At 39.8% G+C, this 20,299-nt stretch overlaps 1 protein-coding gene across 3 annotated transcripts in view; it reads right to left on the reverse strand.

Moving 5' to 3' along the window:
- Positions 1-18,242, reverse strand: part of si:ch211-1e14.1 (UPF0606 protein KIAA1549) — a 40,648-nt gene extending 22,406 nt beyond the window's left edge. For all 3 annotated transcript variants that reach the window (XM_055009285.1, XM_023281345.3, XM_023281343.3), the window contains exons 1-4: positions 18,051-18,242; positions 16,797-17,092; positions 624-2,729; positions 421-509 (exon numbers count right to left, since the gene is read on the reverse strand). In XM_055009285.1, coding sequence (XP_054865260.1) covers positions 421-509; positions 624-2,729; positions 16,797-16,929 — 2,328 coding nt within the window. In that variant the 5' untranslated portion in view covers positions 16,930-17,092; positions 18,051-18,242. The remainder of the gene's footprint in view (positions 1-420; positions 510-623; positions 2,730-16,796; positions 17,093-18,050) is intronic.
- Positions 18,243-20,299: the final 2,057 nt, after the last annotated feature.

The following is a 20,299-nucleotide window of genomic DNA, read 5'->3' on the forward strand; positions in this document are numbered from 1 at the left end:
AGATAACTTGTGATAAATAAGTAGTTGAGGTTTGGATGTACAAAGCTGCTGTGGATCTTAATGTGACTACTCCTGGCCTGGGGTGTGTTTATTACAGAACCCCAGATAAAAACTCAGGAAGTGGTCTGGCGCTCATAGATTGTGTGCACTACTGTAATGGTCGCAGAAAACATACTTACATAAAGATAACACACATAGACACACTCACCCAAAACCAGCATACACATTTACTGTATATGAGAGCCATTACACAGGAGTCCATGCCATCCAGAATCACTTCATACTACTAAGATTCTTTCATATCATAACATATCTACATGTGATAACATTGCATGGCTTACACTTTGCAAACCATTGTCTAAAAATCAATACAATGGAAATGTAAAAAAAAAAAATTAACTGCTGCATAAATAAATTTACCTGTAGCTCCACTGATTTGTTGAATTCCCCTTTCAGTATGTCTCTGACTTGGGATTTGGCATATCCAACAGTTGCTCCAGAAGGAAAACCTTGCAGAGAAAGGAAGGTTATAGTTTCTCATATATGGATATGTCAAATTTAAACTACAGATTAAAGTTATGCTCCACTATATATGTCAAAACAAAGCAAGATGTCAAACTTACCTATTTTTATTAAATAAGCTGGCCTGTCAAGGTCACAGAGGTATTGTCTTGATGTTGTAGCTGCGGTCTTACCACCAGTGGTGGGGATGACATTGACACTAGTTGAGGCTTTAGTGGTGGCAGTAAATCTAGTTGTAGCTTGATGAGGAGTATTTGTGGCAGTTGTACTTTTGGGTGCAGCAGAGTCTGTATTAACTTCACTGCTAGCTGGGATCAAGGTCACTGTGGCAGGGATGTCAACTCCATCTTCGGTCACCCCCTGATTACCCGAGACAACTAGGGGGGGCAGAGTGACGCTAGGAGATGTGGATTCAGTGGAAACTAAAGTTTGTTCAGTTGTATAAGTAGAGTCCTGGGGGGTTAATTCTGTGTCATTGACAGCAGGTTCAGTGGGAGCAGGTGAGAAGGCTACAGTTGCGAAAGACTCTGTAACAAACCAATGGACATCCGTCAGAGAGGATGGAGATATTAAATCATCTGGCAGCAAAGGTGTGGGTTGCACAGCTTCTGTTACTGCAGTTCTGTCCAGGCTAACAGTGAGTGAATGTGGAGACCAGTTTGTGGTTGACACCTGACTACCCCACATGGTAGAGGAGGGATCAAGGTAGTGGTTTGGGACTATTGAAGGATCGAGAAAAGGCTCAGAGGCATTGACCAAAACAGGACTCTCCTCCGTAGGTACTAATGTGGTTGATTCATCGTGAGGCTCAAAGCCGGACAGATCACTGGAGGACTCAACCTCAGTCAGTTTGGTACTATTGTTGAAGCCACTGGTGGGTGTGATGTCTGTGGAACTGATGGACACCACAGTTACATTCCCTCTGTGTTCAGCTCCAGCTTCTGAACCGTTGTTCTCCTTGGTCAGCTGAGTGGTATAGTATTCCAAACTGTTCATGTCAGGTAAGAGGACATCTGTTGGCTGGATTGTGAAAGTATCTGGCCAGTCTATGTCTGATAAGTCGGGTATGTCACTGTCAGCTGTGGGAGTGGGTTCCACTGTAAACTGAACTGTAGTGGAAAATGAGGAAGGATAAATGGATTTCAGTGGCCTGATGGTGCTGTATGCTGTTACGAGGCTGGGGGAAGGTGAGACATGAAGAGGGTGCAAGGATGAGGGGGATATGCCCACCCTGGACGGGAAGGATGTGTCATAGGTCTCTGTATAGTCCTCCATATCATACGAGTCAGAGGGCACCTTGGTGACCAGAGAGTAGTCGTCTCTATCTGTATCAAAGAAGGACATGGTCTCCAAGTAGTCCCCAGACCCCCAGTCCAATTCCATGGTGTTGGTGGGGTAGAAGTCCTCCGGAGAAACCTCAGTGGGCTCAGAAGAAGGTGATGAAGGGTGGGCGGCGATGAAAGGCACATTGTAGCCAGGAGACAGAATTTCATCTTGGTTGGGTAGCATGTTGATGAAATGTGGCCGTTTGCTCTCCTCCAAGTGGGCACTGCTGGGGCTCAGCTGGTTTTCATCCACTATTTTACTATAAAATTCATCTGGTAAAGATTCAGCAAAAGTCAGATTAGGAGGCTCAAGAGAAGGCTGACCAGGTTTTGAGGTCATGATTGCAAGTGTTTGCTCTGATGCACCACCCTGTTGCTTGCTAAAAGTTGCTTCCTGCTCAGAGTTAAGACTTAGTTGAGGTTTTGATCCCGTAAAAGCAGAGGGGCTTAGCGATGTTGTGGATGTATTTGACTGGAGCTGTGGCTGGGATGTTGTAGGAGTTGGGGAGAGAGAAGACAACTTGTGATCTGAATTTGTACTACTCATTTTCCAGTCTGCAGACAGTTTTGCTGGTGCCTCAAGTTGTGGACCAGAACCAAGTAGAGGCTCAAAGGGGTTTAATGGTGGAGTTGTCAGAGTATGTGGCTCTTCTGTGAGGGCATCCCTTGGTGTGTTGGATTTGGAGTTTTCATAAGCAATTGCCTCAGCAGTCCTGGCTTCATGGACTGGTTGAGGAACTGATGGCAGGGCACCAGGTGAGTCTGGGCTCTCAAAGGCAGTGTAATATGAGTCTGGTAAGGCTGATGGTGATGACCCCAGGGGATCTGGAATATCTCCCAGACGTCCCATGGGGTGGTGTGTGGAGTTCAGCGAAGACTCATCTGCAGAGGAACAAAGAGCTTCTGCTTAGTACAGCATAAGAAACAAGAAAAACCCACTGAGGAGGGCTAGGCTCAATAAAATTAGGCTACATCTAGCAAGTAAACAACTTCTCAACAAGGTAAAGACAATAATTCAATTGTTATTGAAAAGGATTGCTTTCTAAATGTATTTTCCCAAAGGAAAGGCACGTTTAGGATGAATCTTTTAAGCAAAATTATGTTTGCATACATAACATGATATCTCGCATCTACTTTAACATTCAATTAATTGTATTTTTGTCACTTATGGGAGACCAAGTAAGACTCTCTTACTCCTTTCAGCAAACAGGGAGGTTAAACTGTATGAATAGAGGGGCAGGATGAGACCAATGATGACTTTTCATGGCAGACAGGCAGGTACCCTACTATAAGCTATGTTGTATAACTGGACTGGCATTACATCAGTGAAATAGTTTCAGTTTGACAGTGTAATGCTCACTGATCTGTAAATGGCCAACATAAACATTTATCCTTGAGGTTTCCACAAAAACTACTGGACCTGCTCACTTGGATAATATATAGGATGACAGTTTTTATGAATGGGTCATTCGGGTCATCTCTGGAATGAAGGTTACACAGTCTATTACAGTCTATTTGCATAACCAGTCTGTATAGTACAGCAAAACATTTCAGTGACATTTGTAGGTCAAAGCTGCAGTAGGTTTAGGATGTTGTATGTAACTCAGGTCTATACTTAGTTTAAATCAATACTATATTGACAGCGCCTTCTTACACTAAATTGGAATCTGAAATCAATGAAACAGTAAGGATGGCTTACCAGAAAACACTAGTTATTCATCTTATTGTAGGGTATATTACCTGTGGAAAGCAGCCAACTGATCTTTGCTACTGCATTTCATGTTTGTTTGCATCTGTAGACTCCTGAGAAAAATTATTAGACCTAATCACTAGAACAACTAACATCCCCTTTGCTCAAGTGGCTACAAAAATGTTAATTCTGAAGAAAATGCCAGTAGAAGAGAGGATTAAGGAAAAACTCACAAGCTGATAATAAAAAGGCAATGCTAGCCTACACTGTGAAATCATGAGAAAAGCTGACAGTAATGGTTTTCCTCGCTTCCAGTTTCAAATTATGGGAATATGCTGACATGCACATACTGACCATATGTCTGGGATTTTACAATCACACTCCATAGAGAGCATTTGTCTTGTTTTTTTCATTTTTTCTTATGGTGCCTGATTTCGAGGTGATGGATGGTGCAATTTTCAACTCATCAGGAAGCAACTGTACCTCTCACAAACAACATTAAAATCCTCCAGGGTGACATTAGAAAAGTCAAAATGTAGAAATGGAAAATGCAAGGCAATGCAGTCACTACAATTAATTGAGTGCCAAGGTCTGTCTTTCCATATTACACATCATAGTATGTCATACATGGTGTCATCAGTGTCTGACGTGTTGGAGAAAAGCTACATGAACTGAAATAACTCTTAAATAATTCACAGAAATAGACCTTAGAAACAGTTCTATGCAGCTGTGAAGGCTTGCAATATGCCTAAATGTGCTCCATAAATATTCCAAAAGAATAGTTTTCAAAGTGCAAATTGAAGTTTCATAGTTGTGCTGAAAGTTGTCTCTGCAATACTGTGACAGAGGAGCTGATGGCAGATAAACAGGACAGATAATGGGAAGTTAATGTGCCAGGTTACATTAAAGGAGATCATCTCCTATTGTTGTTGGGGTTATAGATAAACAGAATGACCCATATACAGGGTTCATGTCTGGTTTAGAGAATTTACAACATAAACAAACTCTGTTCAGTAAGCTCAGTGCAGGCCGTATGTCTTACATTTGTTCTTGAAAGTAGGTCTTGAACAGAAAAGGACTTTAAAGGGAACATTATTGACGCTGCCAGAAGCTCGCCACCAACGGCCTCTACACAGTGACTCAGCATGCAGCTGGTTTAGGCTGCAGCTCTTTGGAGTCTACAGAAGCTCTGCAGAATCATGCACGTCTTGAAAATAGCTACAGAATCAGCTGAGGGAGAAGACTATTTTTAACACTGGGAGCACAGAGCAGATCACTTATAAAAAGCATCAACAAGAGAGAATATACTTCTGGAGCATCGACTTCAATTTACCGCATCACTTCATACAAGCAGAAGGCCTCTGGCTTGGCCCAGGAGAAAACTCCCAACTTAATTATAGCCTACACTGGTACCTTAATCAAGTCAACATGCTACTATAACGCAGCCTGCTGGAAAGGACTCGGAAAGGAAAAGCCAAGACTTTCCTCTTTGAAGGCGAGCCTGTGCTGCACATTCGCCAAACTGCCACACAGCTCCTTGTCTGCCGTGCCAAGTGTTTGAACCCAGGGGGATGAAGCACACAGCTGGGCAGATGCACACACACACATGCACACTCTGAGCATACGATAATACGGTAAGCGCTAATAGGAAGAAAGCAGAACTAGAAAGGGAACAAAGAAAAGAAAGGAAAAGCTGCTTTAGTGTGACATTAAGTCTTTTATAGGTAGTTGTCAACTGGTAATGAAGTCCCAGTTGAAGCATAATGTGAGACAAATGATAAGTGGTCCATGTGAATGTGTGGGAGGTGCTCTGGGCACTGAAATGTACATTATACTGTATTAATATTCCGTTTCAGTTCAGCCCAGAGTTTGCTTAATAAACACACATAATGCTGATGATGCTGTACTCGGCTATTCATTGGGCTGTAAACAATAGCATATTTAAATGTTATGTACATCTAAAAGAACAAAGACAGCCACGGTGTTCACTGGAAGAGCATGTTGATGTTTGAGGTCATGCTGTTGTGTCTGACCCCAAAATGTCACCTCATCTCAACACGCATGTACAGTGACAAACTATTTCATTTTAGTCACATTTAGGACAATTAAACACGCCCGAAGGGATGACAAACATCTAGCTAATTAAGACAAAGACTACTATTGGCAGGTGATTGATGATGACACTGATAACTGTAGTGACAATGGTAGTGGTGATGTTGATAATGGTGATGATGGAAGTTAAGGACAAAGGAAAGGAACATAGACACACAGAAAATACACTGTGGATCCAAATATCAGTGCTCTCTTCGATATTTAGCTACAATCATATATTTAATTCTACAAGATAAAATAAAATTGAAAAACATGCTAATCCAAAGTAGAACTATTATTGTAAAAAGCCATGGCTGCTTATTCTTAATAATTAAGCATGTGTGGTCCTAATACTCGGAGGCTAATCTTTGCTAATGACAGTCAGAGCTCGGTGCGACAGACAGCAGCCAGGCACAGAGCGAGTGTGATGAGCCTGAATCGAGGCTGACATTACAGTCGGCAAAAACTGACAAAGGCCTCAAAGTCCAGTCGGCGCTGCCACCTGTTCCCTGAAACACGAGTGTGTCACACTTGGTTGGTCGCTTATTGTTGGCCTGTCTGCGAAATTAAGCATCGAGTCCCATGCAGATGGACACCTTCAAATATCAGGTCATGAGAGCATGAAAGTCAAGCATACAGCTCATGTAAATTAACCACTTTTTCTCCTCTCTTTCTAATCTCACACCCCAGTTAGTCACCTTTTCTGTTTCTCGAGAAAGTGAATCATTTTTATGGTAAGCCCTCATTTCACTGCCAATAAAAACTCATTACCAGAAACAGGGACTGGCTGTTACTGCATTAGCAGTCTTAAGACCTGATAAATAAATTACGTATGCAGTTTAAAGACTTGTATAGGATGAGTAGCAAGAACAAAGATTTTATACTGTTTCATAGCAGAAAGTTACAGCCCTGTGCCCTCTCTTTGTAAAACACATAAATGAGTGTCATTACTCTGACTTATTGTAGAATACAGAAAAATCTATATTACCTCATTACAAATTGCAAGATAGTGATATTCCTTTCCCTTCATCAGACCTTGATGTGTCTTTTAGCTTAAACTTCATCTTATGAATAGGAGCCGTGCACTTAACTAAATTTGCATTAAAAATAAATATAGTTATTCATTAATTAATCATTCTTATGATGCACGCTGGTGATTGGCAACTGAGTCAAGGCATTGAGTGGATGTGGGTTTTCCTTAAATTACACCATCTAACAGAGGACAGTGTCTTTTTGCTGTGAAGCCACTTCCATTTCTAACAGGCGCTCAAGTAAAAATCCATTTGTCCATATTTAAGCAGATGATGACACAGAAATAATGCCCTTCTTGTGGCTTGGTTGGTTTGTTCTGTTTCCATTTATACATCCAGTTCCAGGCTTGAATCACTGCCAGCAATCATGTAAAAAGGATTCTGGCAAGAGAGGGATTATTACTGCTGGTGGCTGATCTGATGTTCCTTTATAAAAACCCTACAATGGAATAAAAAGAGATAGAACAGACCAGAGAGACTGTGCTGATGGAAGTGCATTGGTAACAGCACCAGTCCAAGAGTTAAGTCCAATCATATGTCGGATCATCACAGCTCCCCCATTAACCTACATATGTGTCTGACTGTTCAGAATAGCTTTGCAGAGTTTCCAGCGCATCTGAATAGACTGAGTGACTTTGTAAAATTTGGTATAAATACTGGCAGCACATTTCTGTTTAACTTGCCCGGTTTTATTTAGTTTAATTTAAATTTTACAGACTGCCAACAGTCCCCTTCTTAAAGGGCATTTACAGAGCAGAGATTTACTGTACAGTTACCTGCGGCATTCAAACTAATAATACGTTTAAATACAGATAAGAATATAGGGGCAATAAATGGTTTGCTTTCCAGCAGTGCGTCTTTGTGTTTACATCTTTACCAGTTTAGTCAAATCATATTGATTTGGGACAAGCAAGAACATGATGCAAAAAGTATAAATGCTTGAATGTTTATGCATAAATATTTCATGCAGGGCTTGAAAATTGTGTTCTCTGGCACATTTTTCATATATTTTTAAATAAAGCCTTGCATGTTTGAAATTAATTCTGTGACTGGCATAAATTATTTACAGAGTAAACTAAAAGAAACTGTGGGAAATGAGAATGGATAACTCATTCACATTCACACAATAGTTATACTGTATGTAATAAGGCTTTGTATGAAATGGCAAAGCCTGTAATAATGAACACAAACAGATGTAAATCCTCCAAGAAAGATAATATGTAGTTCTGTCTTCGCTGTCTTCTCATGACTACAGATCCCAAGGCCAAAACAGAGTTAACCTGATAATGCCTGTCTGCAGACAGCACTTTGCTGATGTCTGGAACGGAATCACAGAAAATACCTTTCCTCGTTCTACTTTACTCAACCAGACATCACATATACAGAAAATGGTAACATTGCAATACTCTAAAGTGAATCGATGTCCCTTACCACAGTGAAATATTTAGGCTTGTGAGAACTGACAGACATAACGATGATGTTGGCAAGGACATTTGCAGAAGATGACAAAACACCAAATGTGTTCCTGTCTCCATCTACTTTAATACAAGTGGCCTGTTAAGTCTAGTATGCTAATGTTTTCAGTGTAAAAGACAGTCGAGCTAAAAGCAACTTCTATGGGTCTCAGTACAAACAAATATAAAATTTACACAGCAAAGATATGAGGTCCAGCTGAATTGTTCAAGACTCATTTTTTTTGGGCAGCCCACCTTTAATCATTGGAATAAGGTTACTAAATCAGGCACTAAACACTCAATATCAGCCAAGCAGCAACACACAGATGTACACACTGAACAGTATAATGCACACATGCATTCCTATGTGTGTCAAGAAATCTGAGATACCAATTACAGAGCCCTGTAATGATATCATTTCCTATGTTTGGCAGAGTCTTTATTGCAAAAAAAAGAAAAAAGTAATTTAATGGTTGTGTAATTTGAAAAAAGAAGAGACAGAAGAAAGGGTCTTTTTGGTATTAATGCTAGCTAACTACAACCCCACACATGGTTCTGTTTTCAGCTGAGCCCCTTGCGTGACTGGCTCTTTTCAGCTGGCAGGAGCTGCATAGGCTGAGAGCAGTCAAACAATCAAGATACGGCTGTGCTGACATTTGGTTTATCAAGGAAGCTTTTAAGATGGGAAAGATTCCATTGTTTTTATCAGTTGAGGTCAATTAGATCACAGTCCCTGCCAAAGCTCAAGCGGCCCCCCTGACAGAAAAAAAACTTGTTCAAGCAAATAAAGGGTGCATTTTAAACCTATACCAGTTGCTTTCCAGCGCACTTACTTGTTGAGATTAAAAGAGAAAAGATTAAAGAACAGATTTAAATCAATAATACGAGGGCTATAAAGAGAAACCTAGTTTGAATGCTCATACAAATCTTGCCCATGATCTAAAAGTTCAATAAAGGACAAGCACAACAAAGTTTTGTAGGTGGAAAGGCTGCCAACATCTACCGTAAACTAATTCAGCCATCTGATTTGGCCAAAAATGAAGAGTGTGGAGACCTGACTGAGGTCATGCCTGGACTCCGAATATCATCAAATGTTCATGTGACCCTTGTTTTTCTTTCCTGAGGGAATACTTTTAAAGACAAGAGAGTCGGAAGTGCAAGGAAGCAGGATAAGGGGGAGGGGAAGGGAGCAGTAAGGGAGTCCAAGTGAGAAAAAGGAAGAGATGTAACAGATGGAGAGAAAGGCAATCTGAGTTAGCTACAAAGCACAGTCGACTTTGCTGAACATTTTCACCGAGTCTTTAGAGATATTTAACATGTTGGGCTACTGTATAACTAATTCTAGAACTCAAGGAATTAAGTTTCTAAAAGTTCAACAACAGATAGAATAGCCAGAGTCTTCCCAGAATGATGATGTGATCAGTTACAAAGAGCAGTTTATGATGGTACCATGCCACTATGTCAATTTTTATGAAAGGCCCTGCACACAAAGGCAAGCATGCACTCACTCGCACGCAAAATTTGGGTACACTCCCTCATTTTTTCAAGTCCTGACTTTCTTTAAAGACAGGAAGGCAAATACCTGTAACTAGAGAGGCCCAGAGGACTGTGTCACTCAGCACCTTCTTCTACTTTGTCTCAATCCTCCCTGTACAGGCCACTCTTAGGCTTTAGGTCCTGGGTTAACAGACACTCTGCTGAGTTAGGCTGAGCTCTCTTGGAAGCTGGAACTTAAGCTGTTTTCAAATAAGTCATAATGAGGGAAAGGAAATATCTGTGAAGGATTAGGTGAACTGTTTACCTTCTAGATAGTTGCTGCAATGGTGAAAATACCAAAACAAAATGATTCAGCCTGGAGAAGCTCAAAAGACGCCGGCCTGAGCCGCACCATCTGCTCTGATAAATATATAAATAATCAGCTGCAGTTCATCAGAGCACATAGTGATTTGGGCTCAGCACAATATGGCCCCAGTGTTGCCTTCTGTCAAATCATGAACATTGCATTGCACTTTTCAAGCTCGCAACGCTGACAGGTTGTTAGCATAAGGAACTGTGAGGGAAGTCAGGGCAATCTATTTGTGATAAATAATGGCTTACAGCAGTCTGTTTGTGTACCGACAGCTTTAAGCAACGGAACTGTTAGTAGCTGACCAGAGTGAGTGAGAAAGGCAGCAGCAGACAGCACCAACAATGACTAGGCTGTTTATTTCACCAAAATCTAAACCTCAATAATCTGATATTTTACAAGCAAGATAAGTAATACTGAAAATTCAATGCTAGCTGTGATCATTACATTCAATAAATACTATGGAACTGATCACATCAACATAAAACATCATAAAATAATAATAAAATAAATGAAATACTGCAAATATTGTACACCTTATTATTCATCGATTCTACATTTCTACTCATAAGTATGTCCAAAAAGGGTATTTAAAAAATCAAAATAAGCATATATTTGGATTATTAATAACGAACAGTTATGTCTGGATAATAAAAAAACAAAACAAAACAAGGAACTAAAAACACTACCAACGTGTTTCAGTCCCTGAATAATTACAAATGTTGTTCTAAAACAATATTTGTACTTGTTGGATGCTGAAAGTGCAGTGGAAAATTGCCTTGGTAAAACACAAAAAAGGGTACAGAAAATCACTAACAGATGTACATTCACAGGCCCCCACTATGGTACCTTCACATCACAACCTACAAGTATGATGCAGGTAATAGCGGACTTCTGGAAAAAATTACGTAAATGAGACTACAGTCATTTGTAGAGTAGCTGACTATAAAAAAAACTTTGACGCTTAAATGTGATATCAGAAAACATAATAACAGACGTGATTATCAGGAGGAAAAATAACAGTAAAGGGCTGTTTTTAATATGTGTCAGTCTGCTATCATTAACCAACACTTGACCAGCAGACAAGCTTCCACTGCTCTCAGCGGAGCCAAATAATACGAGGACAGAGTCAGTAGACAGGCAGGGTCAGCCACTGGCTGCTCTCCAATAGACCATTCTGCTCAGGCTGCAGGCCTGGTGAGAGCAAAAGTACCCAGTGTTTGGCTTTTGATAGGTTCTACCCATTGATCTGCAACTGGCTTCCAGCTCTAATGAATAATGAATGGCCATATTGTCATCCCACACAGATCACATTTCACATGGAAACGGACTGTGCTGGTAATTAGACAGGACTTCGCTGGCCTGCAGCTTGCTGTGCTGAAGTTGCCAGCCACTGCGGTGCAAAGACAGACAGAGAGAGAGAGGCTGCTGAGGTAAAATTTCAAGGGCATTTTATGGCATTGCAAAGAAAGTTAATAACGGTGTCTTATATATTTGTCAAGATATTTTTTTCATTTTAGATCAAAACATGTGGAATTATTTCTTAAACAGAAACTGAGCAGAAGACAGGGGTTGGGAAGTAAAAGGAGGAATCTGTATGATGTAAAAGGGAAATTACAGTTCGATGTTGGGTCTGGAGGAACAATTATACGTAGGTCGCCATGCTCTATTTGACCTAGAAACTATATTGTGCTTTTCTGACTCTAGTGGAGAAAAACTTGTGTAACTGATGACTTCACTGTCGACTCAGACCATGGAAACTCATCTGTCATCCTGCTAAAGAATAAAGTGTATAGCAATATGTAAAGATGATGGCCACCTCATGTCAATACATACATGTGTTAGCTAAATCACAGACAAATACAACTGTTTATGGCACTGTAGTCTAAAGCAACTTCTTTCTAGTATTTTACTTCACAGTGTGGGACAATGGCTACATCTTTTACAGTCATATGTGGGCAGGGAAGAGCTTTTCTTTCTTTAAAACTATAAATATTACCCTGCTTAGATAGATATTACACTGATGCAAATATCTTACAATATAGCAATTTGGAGAAATAAGGTTGCAGAAATCAGTCCATACCTTTGCTTGATTTTACATAAATTGATTGATGAATGGTTAATGATGATGGCAAGAAATCATGTTTGATTCAGATTTGGTTCTTAAAATGAAGTTGCAATAACCTGAAAATCTGGCACTGTAGCTAGATCTTATATTAGTGTTTTGCATCTAATATAATGTAAAAACTCATATTGCTATGGTGATACTTTGAAAGACTTATTAGAGGACTGCTGTACTGCAAACTCGAATAACTCAGTTTTGACATTTTAATTTTTTTTTCAATGTTGAAGTATTTTTCCAAGCTTCTGTTTGGCTTCCACAGAGCTCCAAAAAAGCCATGGTGGAAATTTTTCTTCTTGAGTTACGTGGTAAAACTTCCCTTGCAATAAATTTTGCATTCCACAAATAAAGGCCAAATGTGTTATGAGCAGACAAGTACTGTCTGTGACACACTTAGTTTGCAGACACTCAGCTCTTTGGCTGGTTGAGGCATCAGTGCAATTGTACTACACAGATAACTAGCACAAGGTAACTCTCAGAAACACTGATGAGACAGGCTGTAAGTGGGCTAGTGGCTGTTATTACAACTATAGCCACGGGGTGACATAGCTTTAGATTTTGTGCATGGCTTGGTTGTTGTGATTGTAGGGGTGAAATACCGGTGAAACACTAACTAAATGCAGGAGTGTGTGAGCAGTGAACTAACACTGCTAATCCTGAACTGAGCTGTGGTCTCAAATCATCAAAGAGTCATCCTTAGGTACAGCTTCAACCAGAACAGAGCAGCTGTTCTCACAGCCAGTGCAGCGTATTGTCAGAGTTCATCCACTGAAGAGAAGTAACGAGCAATAAAGGCATAATGTATCCCATAATCTCATAACATTGCTCCTCTATGTGCAGAGCACTTTGCTAAACTGGCAGTATATTATGACTGGACTAGCACATGGTTCCGGTGGAATGCAAAAAAGACGGCAAAAGTTATCACACATAGAATGCTGATCCTTTAGAACAGGGGTGTCAAACATGCGGCTGGCAGGCCAAAAGCGGTCCTCCAGAGGGTCCAATCCGGCTCTCAAAGTGTAAAAATTACAGAGAAGACATTAACTGCAGATTCTAAATTTGTAAAATATAAATTTAAAATATTTTCTAGATCCTGATAAGTTGTTTTGATCATGCAGTAAAATACTATATTTCTCATTGTTCTTTTGTGCTTCATTTTTGTCTTATTTTGTCTTGTTTTTGTTGTTTTTTGTTTGACTTTTGTCATTTGTCTCATGTTTTTGGGGTTTTGTGTTTCCTTTTGTCTCGCTTGTGTTTTTGTCTTATTTTTATCACCGTCATTTTGTGTTTCACTTTATTCATTGTTTTTTGTCTTGTTTTTGTCATTTTGTGTGAGTTTTTTGTCTCACTTGTGTCGTTTGTCCATTTTTTTTGTCACTTTTTGTCTCATTTTTGTAATATTTGGTCTTGTTTTTGTTGGTTTTTTTGGTCATTTTTTTGTCTGACTTCACGATATAATTCAGTTCCAGATAGCTGTGACTAAATGTTGTGTTCCTTTGTAGACACTCTGTGATCTGGAAGTTGTAATGTGGAAATGATAAACTGAGGCGTAATATTGTTGAAATTGAACTTGTTTTTCTTAAAAAATTTCAGGTTGTGCATGATGTTTTGTAAAAAGATAATTCATTAAATGAGAACTTTTTCAGAATGTACCTTTTTGCACTAAAACAGAGGAAAGATTTGAAGTTTATAGGCTATTATGCTGTGATTTTATTGGTCTGACTCACTTGAGATCAAATTAGGCTGAATGTGGCCCCTAAACTAAAATGAGTTTGACACCCCTGCTTCAGAAGCTCTGCATGATGTTGCAGTTACAGCTTTTTTTTTTTAAATCTTCTTGAACAAATAAGCAAATTAATATACAAAGCATGTCCATTGCTGTTCCGATTATGAAGTGATAATTTCCATTCAAAAATTAAAAGTGCCAAAATAAAACAGGCTAATTCATAACAGTGTGCAGTCCTCTGAAGTCTGTCCAAACCACGCTTGATTAATACACTCACATGTGATATCATGGTTTGCAGTCTCCCACAGGAAAACTGCGTGAGACAATCATCAAAGTGTTTGATTTAGCTCAGCGTCATCAAAACCGTGAGGATGACTCTGTGATTTGGTGAAAGGTATCTTCCCATTAGAGATGGAACAACCCTGATAAAGCCCTCATGAAAACCTACCCAAAGGAAATAAAGGTTTTCTATTAAAAACAGAGTATGAGAGAAAGTAAAATGTGCTTTTCATCAGTCAAATAAAACCACTTGCTAAACGAATATCCTCAGCTAAGTATGCCGGATTTGACAGCAGCCCACAGCTTAATTACAAGCTAAATGAGCAAGAGACCAGAGAGAGAATGCCACAGGAAAGTGGCTATCCGACATCTCATGGAGGTTTGGCATGGGAATCAGAAAAAGAGATCATAAAAACAAAATGTGGGAATCAAAATACTAAAAATATTTAAAGTAAATATCCATTTAAAAAGAACAAGGACATTCAGACAGAGAAAGTACTTCTTTAGCAACAGAGTTATTAAATTATCAGGGCATATCTGAGTTAGCTTTATCTAAACTTTCTCCAAAAAAATATTAAACTAGAACCATTAAGTAAAGACAAAATCAGTTGAGTATGATGTGAAAATGCAAAACTTCATAACCAGGAAGGAACATACTTTTTACACAAGAATCAATATTTGAAGTGTGTGCAATCAGTTAAAAATTGCTTAAAATATGGCTAAAATATTATTTTGGCTACAGCACGTCTACAGTCTGACAAAATCTGAAATAAACTAAAGAGAGTTGGTAGCCCACATTAATGGTCAAACAAAAAAAGCAGAGTGGAGGTGTCAACATATGAGTTAAGACTTACTAATTCCTGATTTCCTGCACAAGGTTTTCACCCTGGCATTTCCTACATAATCCTATTACCACGTAATATCATGGGTTTCTGGCTACCCTTAAAACATGTTCTTTTCACTGGGCAATGTGTAGGGGTAAGGGTGTTAAGTGGGATAATGCCACTATCAATAAAATTAAGCCCATGGAAAACACCCATAAAGTGGAAGGATTTAGACCCTTTCTCTTTCTCTAATTACTGGAAATTGGTTTAACTTAAGAGTCGGTCTGCTGCAGGGACAGAGCCACTTCACTCCACCAAATCTTAATGACACATTATGACTATCTCAACTATCCAAGGCCGTGCAACAGCCCTGACACTGTTCGTATGAAAATCAAGACATGAGTAAGCTCATGTCGAAGGAAGCCAACAGACAGAGAGGCTTTTGTTTCTACAAATAACTACAAACACACTAAAGGCAAAGAAAGTTGCACTATTAGGGATACAGAATCGATATATATCATGTGATTTCTTCTTATTTAACCCTTGTGTCATCCTGAGGGTCAAACTGACCTGTTTTAAAGTTTGAAAATGTGGAAAAAAATAGATATTTCCACAGTGAAACTTCTGATGTCCACATTTTCAACACTTTTTGATTTTTGAACATTTTTTGATGGAAAAAAAAGAAATGTTAAAAAAAATGTCTCTTAAGAACATTCACAAAAAAAAACAACCAAAATCCAGCGAATTTCGCTGGATTTTGGCAGATTTTTTTGGTGAACGTTCTTAAAGAAAATATCAGAAGTTTTACTGATATATATGTAATCACTTTAGATATTTTTAGGACTTTTCTGTAAGAGTTTTACTCATTTTTTGAAAATATTTCCAAGAATTTTTTTTGCTAAATTTACGGGATTTTTTTAAAATAAAACTTTTAAGAAATTATTGGAATTTTCTTCCTGAAGGTTTTGCAAATTTTTAGAAATTTGGGGAATTTTTTTGCTGACTTTTAAAAATTTTTTCAGACAAGGAAACAACATTTTTTGGTGCCCGTAAATGAGGACAACAGGAGGGTTAAGGGATGTGATGCTTAACATAGAAAAGTTGGCAACAGTCCCCTTAAGATCAGGAAAAAAAGCTTATGACTGAAGTGTTGCTGGTTAAGTTGGCCTTGTGCAAGTCACATAATAACCCCCAGCGTCTCCAGTGCAGCTGCTCAGTGGGCCACAAACAAGACTGCAGTTGTACTAAGCATCTCCTAACCGTGTCAAGTATTGCTGAAAACGTGCATTCACGAGCAGCAGACGTACCCTATGTTAATGAAATGTTTAAGAAAAACAGGATGGGTAAAATGTTTATGTGATTCTTTGTGATCCTACACTGGACAAATGACGTGGAGAACAGACAGATGGCTCAGATGTCTCTCCAACCCAATCCTCAGAATGAGGAAGAGAAACGAATCCATCAAGATAAAGATCTTGATTACGCCAGAGTTGGATCTTGGATGCCATTAATTTATTCCACTGCATATACAAACTCAGCACGTTCATGCTGTATTGATGTTTACTGTCAGTTCAGGGCAATTTATGCACTTATCCAGTTAGATTAAGTTTATCCAAGTGCATGTATAAATAAAATAATACTTCACTTTTTAACATTTAAGAATTTGTCCTTTCTTGTACTAAAATGATAAACATTATGAGGTATTTTTACCCTCAAAATGTCAGCTTACAAGTGTAGCTTGAACTGAATTCAATAACTACAACGTGTCATTGCTTGTTCTCAAAGCTGAGTGAATGTTGTACATGACGCCGATCAGTATCACTTACGTAACACAGGTGTAAATTAATGGATCATGTTGAGTGAGTCATCAAAAGGTGTTCTCTTACCTGCAACAGGTGAGTCAGCTGCGATCACTGTTACCAACACCGTGATCCCCAGAAACGCTGCACACCGGCCATGGGTGTGCATAAGAGCCTCGAGCATCACCATCAAACCCACAGTGGAGACTAAACCTGCCATGGCGTGGTGGGGGTAGGGTCAAGGCATTTCATCCGGTTAAGAAGAGAAGACTCATTCCGAAGAGATAACCGAAGTTTTGGGGGGTTATTTTTGGGCTGCTTGGGTTGGTCTTCTTCACTTTAAGGCCCCTCCTTCCATAACATGTCCTTGCGGTGAAGAACGGCTGTTGAAAACAAAGGATACTCAAAACAAAGCAACCACATTTGCTATTACTACTGAAATATCAATACATTAATCAGCCATTAGGAGAAGAAATCAGGACTGAGTGCACCATTCAGATTATTGAAAAACTGCCTTTTTAATGTTTGCATTCATTGCAATCATCAAAAACATGCAATAATAATAATGATTAATAAATCGGCCTATTTGAGACCATATTGGGCTGAATGTGGCCTCTGAACTAAAATGAGTTTGACACCCCTGCTCTACACTCAGCAGTTATTCCTTTATATTTTTCACTTCATGAACTATATTTTGTTTTATGTATGCACTGAAAGCAAAGTTTCTGGTGTGTTCAAGCTAAGATTATCTTAGTTAAGGATGTGCAAAAACCAGATTCCCTCACATACAAAATATGCATCCCTAATCATATGCAGAAAATGAGTGGGAAAATATTGAAATAAATAACAGAATTGGGTGCAGACAGGTTTATCTTTTGTTTACATATTGTCAAAGCAACCTGACATTTAATTACTCATGCTCATGGCCAAGCAGGTCGTTATAAGGTAATACTAGACAAACCTTACATTGTTATCCCCTCACATAAACAGTTTAACTTTCTCCCAATAACATGGTTAAACAGGCTGAGGAGGACAGCACATGTAGCCGAGCACAGAGCTCCTCTCCCGGCTGAGCTCGCTAGCTTTCGGCCGCTCTTCTCCGCGGGTCTCATCCTGATACACTCCGGTCTCTTGTCCTACATCCCGTCCCGTTACTTGCTTAGCTTAACGGTCATGTGGCTGCCCATAAAAGCTAAAGACAAAGCATCCCTCATTTAAGTGTAAAATGCTAAAAACCCTGTTTAGCTAACATACTTCGGTGATATTTTCCCAAAGCTAGCTTAGAAAAGACGATTTTTTAGCTCCTTTTCCTCCTGCTATCATAGCTGCGCATTCACTTACCCAAAAAACGGTAGCTCCAACTCTATCAATTCCCCTGAAAGCGTTACGAGAAAATATCCCCGGACGGATAAAAATGTTGTCCGAAGCTTTGTCATGAACCTTCAGATAACCACCTGCTTGCTTCTGGGGTAATTTCAGTGTAAATGCACTGTGGACGAGCTGGTAGCTGGGTTTCATCTGACACTCTGGGTAACTGTTACCTTCTCTTGTCATGAGGATTGCTTAAGCCCCGCCTCCCGACAGATCTGATTAGCTTCTAATTTACCGAGACGGGCTCTGATTCGAGGAGGCCCTTTTCCGTCAGATGGGGCTTTTAAAACTAGGTTGGTCCTCCTCGACTGGCGTCTGCGGCTTCCACGGCAACGTTGCCTCATGCAATGATGCACTAAACAAGGTGTATCCACGGATGAACATTACCGTGGCAGCCCTGAGTTTATCTTTAAGAAACACCGAAGCAAACCACTCACTGCTAACGAGCTGATTGCGTTCCGTAAGGATATTTTTTGGAGGTAAATCCGAGTGTGTATTCGTATCCCCTTTAATCAACAGTTTCATCACCATTTATAAGCCTATTAAAGCGCAGTGTTGCACAAGAAATAACAATGATGCTTGCTTTTGTAATGCATTTATGCAAGGACGTAAATGCACCAGATTTCAGATGGATTCTATTGTCCGAGATGTGGCCTGCTGGTGCAGCCTGCAAAAAAAAAAAAAAAAAAAAAAAAAAAATTTAAAGCTGCAAGCAGCGTTGGACGGGTCCTCGCATCCTTGCTGGTCGGCGAATCCGCGCACGTCCACCAGGTGGCGCTGCGACCGAGAATGCATGTCGGCCTATGGATGCGACGAGGGCTGGACTCTGATCACACATGTAAAGTTTGAGGCAGATTGGAGCATGTTTAGGGCAGTTACACAGCAGTTGATGTTTCATGGCGAAGCATCAAAATTCACGAGGCCGCCATGGCCACGCCCTCAGACTTAAGGTGAGCATTTTGATAACTTTTGATCACCCATGCCTGGAGTACATCCTGGCCGAATTTCAGCTCTCTCGGTGTTACCCTGTTTGAGTTTATAGCTTTTGAAAATGTCTAAAAATGACCCAAAATTGTCAAAACATATGACATATAATTCAAAACGGCCGACTTCCTGTTGGGTTTTGGGCATGGGTGTCAATTACATTTTTGTGTGTCTTGACGAGTTACATATGCCTACCAAGTTTCATGATTCTAGCTAAAACGTACTGGCCATAGTAACTGTTTGAAAATTTCCAGGTGGCGCTATAGAGCCATTTTGCCACACACATGTGCAGTTCCCCTAAAATATCAAATGGGTTGACGGTCCAGATATGTGTGGTAATTTTGGCGAGCATTTGAGCATTTTTAACCTGTCAAAAAGTACTTTGTTTATTACGGCAACGATGCGTTGCCACGGCAACAGTGTTTTATGAATCGTCAAAATCTTCACACTGTGGCATCGTCTAGGCATAACCAGTCAGCTGACCAATTTTCAAGATGATATGACAAAGTTTCCGGGAATGGTAGGTGCAAATGTAATGACAATTACTTTCTGTTGCCAATAGGTGGCGCTATGAGTATTTCTAAATTTATGAGTGTGGATGTGTTCAGACCCGGACTGGTGTCCACCATATCAAGTTTGGTCCAGATTGGACCATTTCCAGCTGAGATATTAATAATTCAATTTTCATGGCGAGAAATCGAAATTCGCCGCGCCGCCACAGACACGCCCTTTGATGACGAGCCACCATTTTCTGTGGGGATCATCATCAATGTGTTCTGGCTTATGTCACCAAATTTGAGGTGAATCTGATCAATGTGCTAAGAATAGTACATCAAAGTGTGAAAAATGTCAATTTCCTGCTACCACAAGGTGGCGCTATGACTGTGAATGTATATAACCCCATGGATGTCGTCAGGGCTGGACATTGATCACACGTGAAATTTCAGGCAGATTGGAGCATGTACAGCTGAGTTAGACACCACTTCCTGTTTCATGGCGAAGGATCCATTTTTTTGGGAGTCGCCATGGCCACACCCTTTGAAATGAGATGAACATTTTGATAACTTTTCATCAGGTTGTGTGTTTGCATATATTGGCCAAATTTGAGGTCTCTCGGACTTATCCCCAATGAGTTATTAATTTTAAAAAATTTACAGCTAATTCAAGATGGCCGACTTCCTGTTGGGTTTAGGGCGTGGCCATGATTGACTTTTTTGGGTTTCCTAATGTGCTGA

Source organism: Amphiprion ocellaris, chromosome 3 (genome assembly GCF_022539595.1).
Source record: "Amphiprion ocellaris isolate individual 3 ecotype Okinawa chromosome 3, ASM2253959v1, whole genome shotgun sequence".
NCBI lineage: Eukaryota > Metazoa > Chordata > Actinopteri > Pomacentridae > Amphiprion > Amphiprion ocellaris.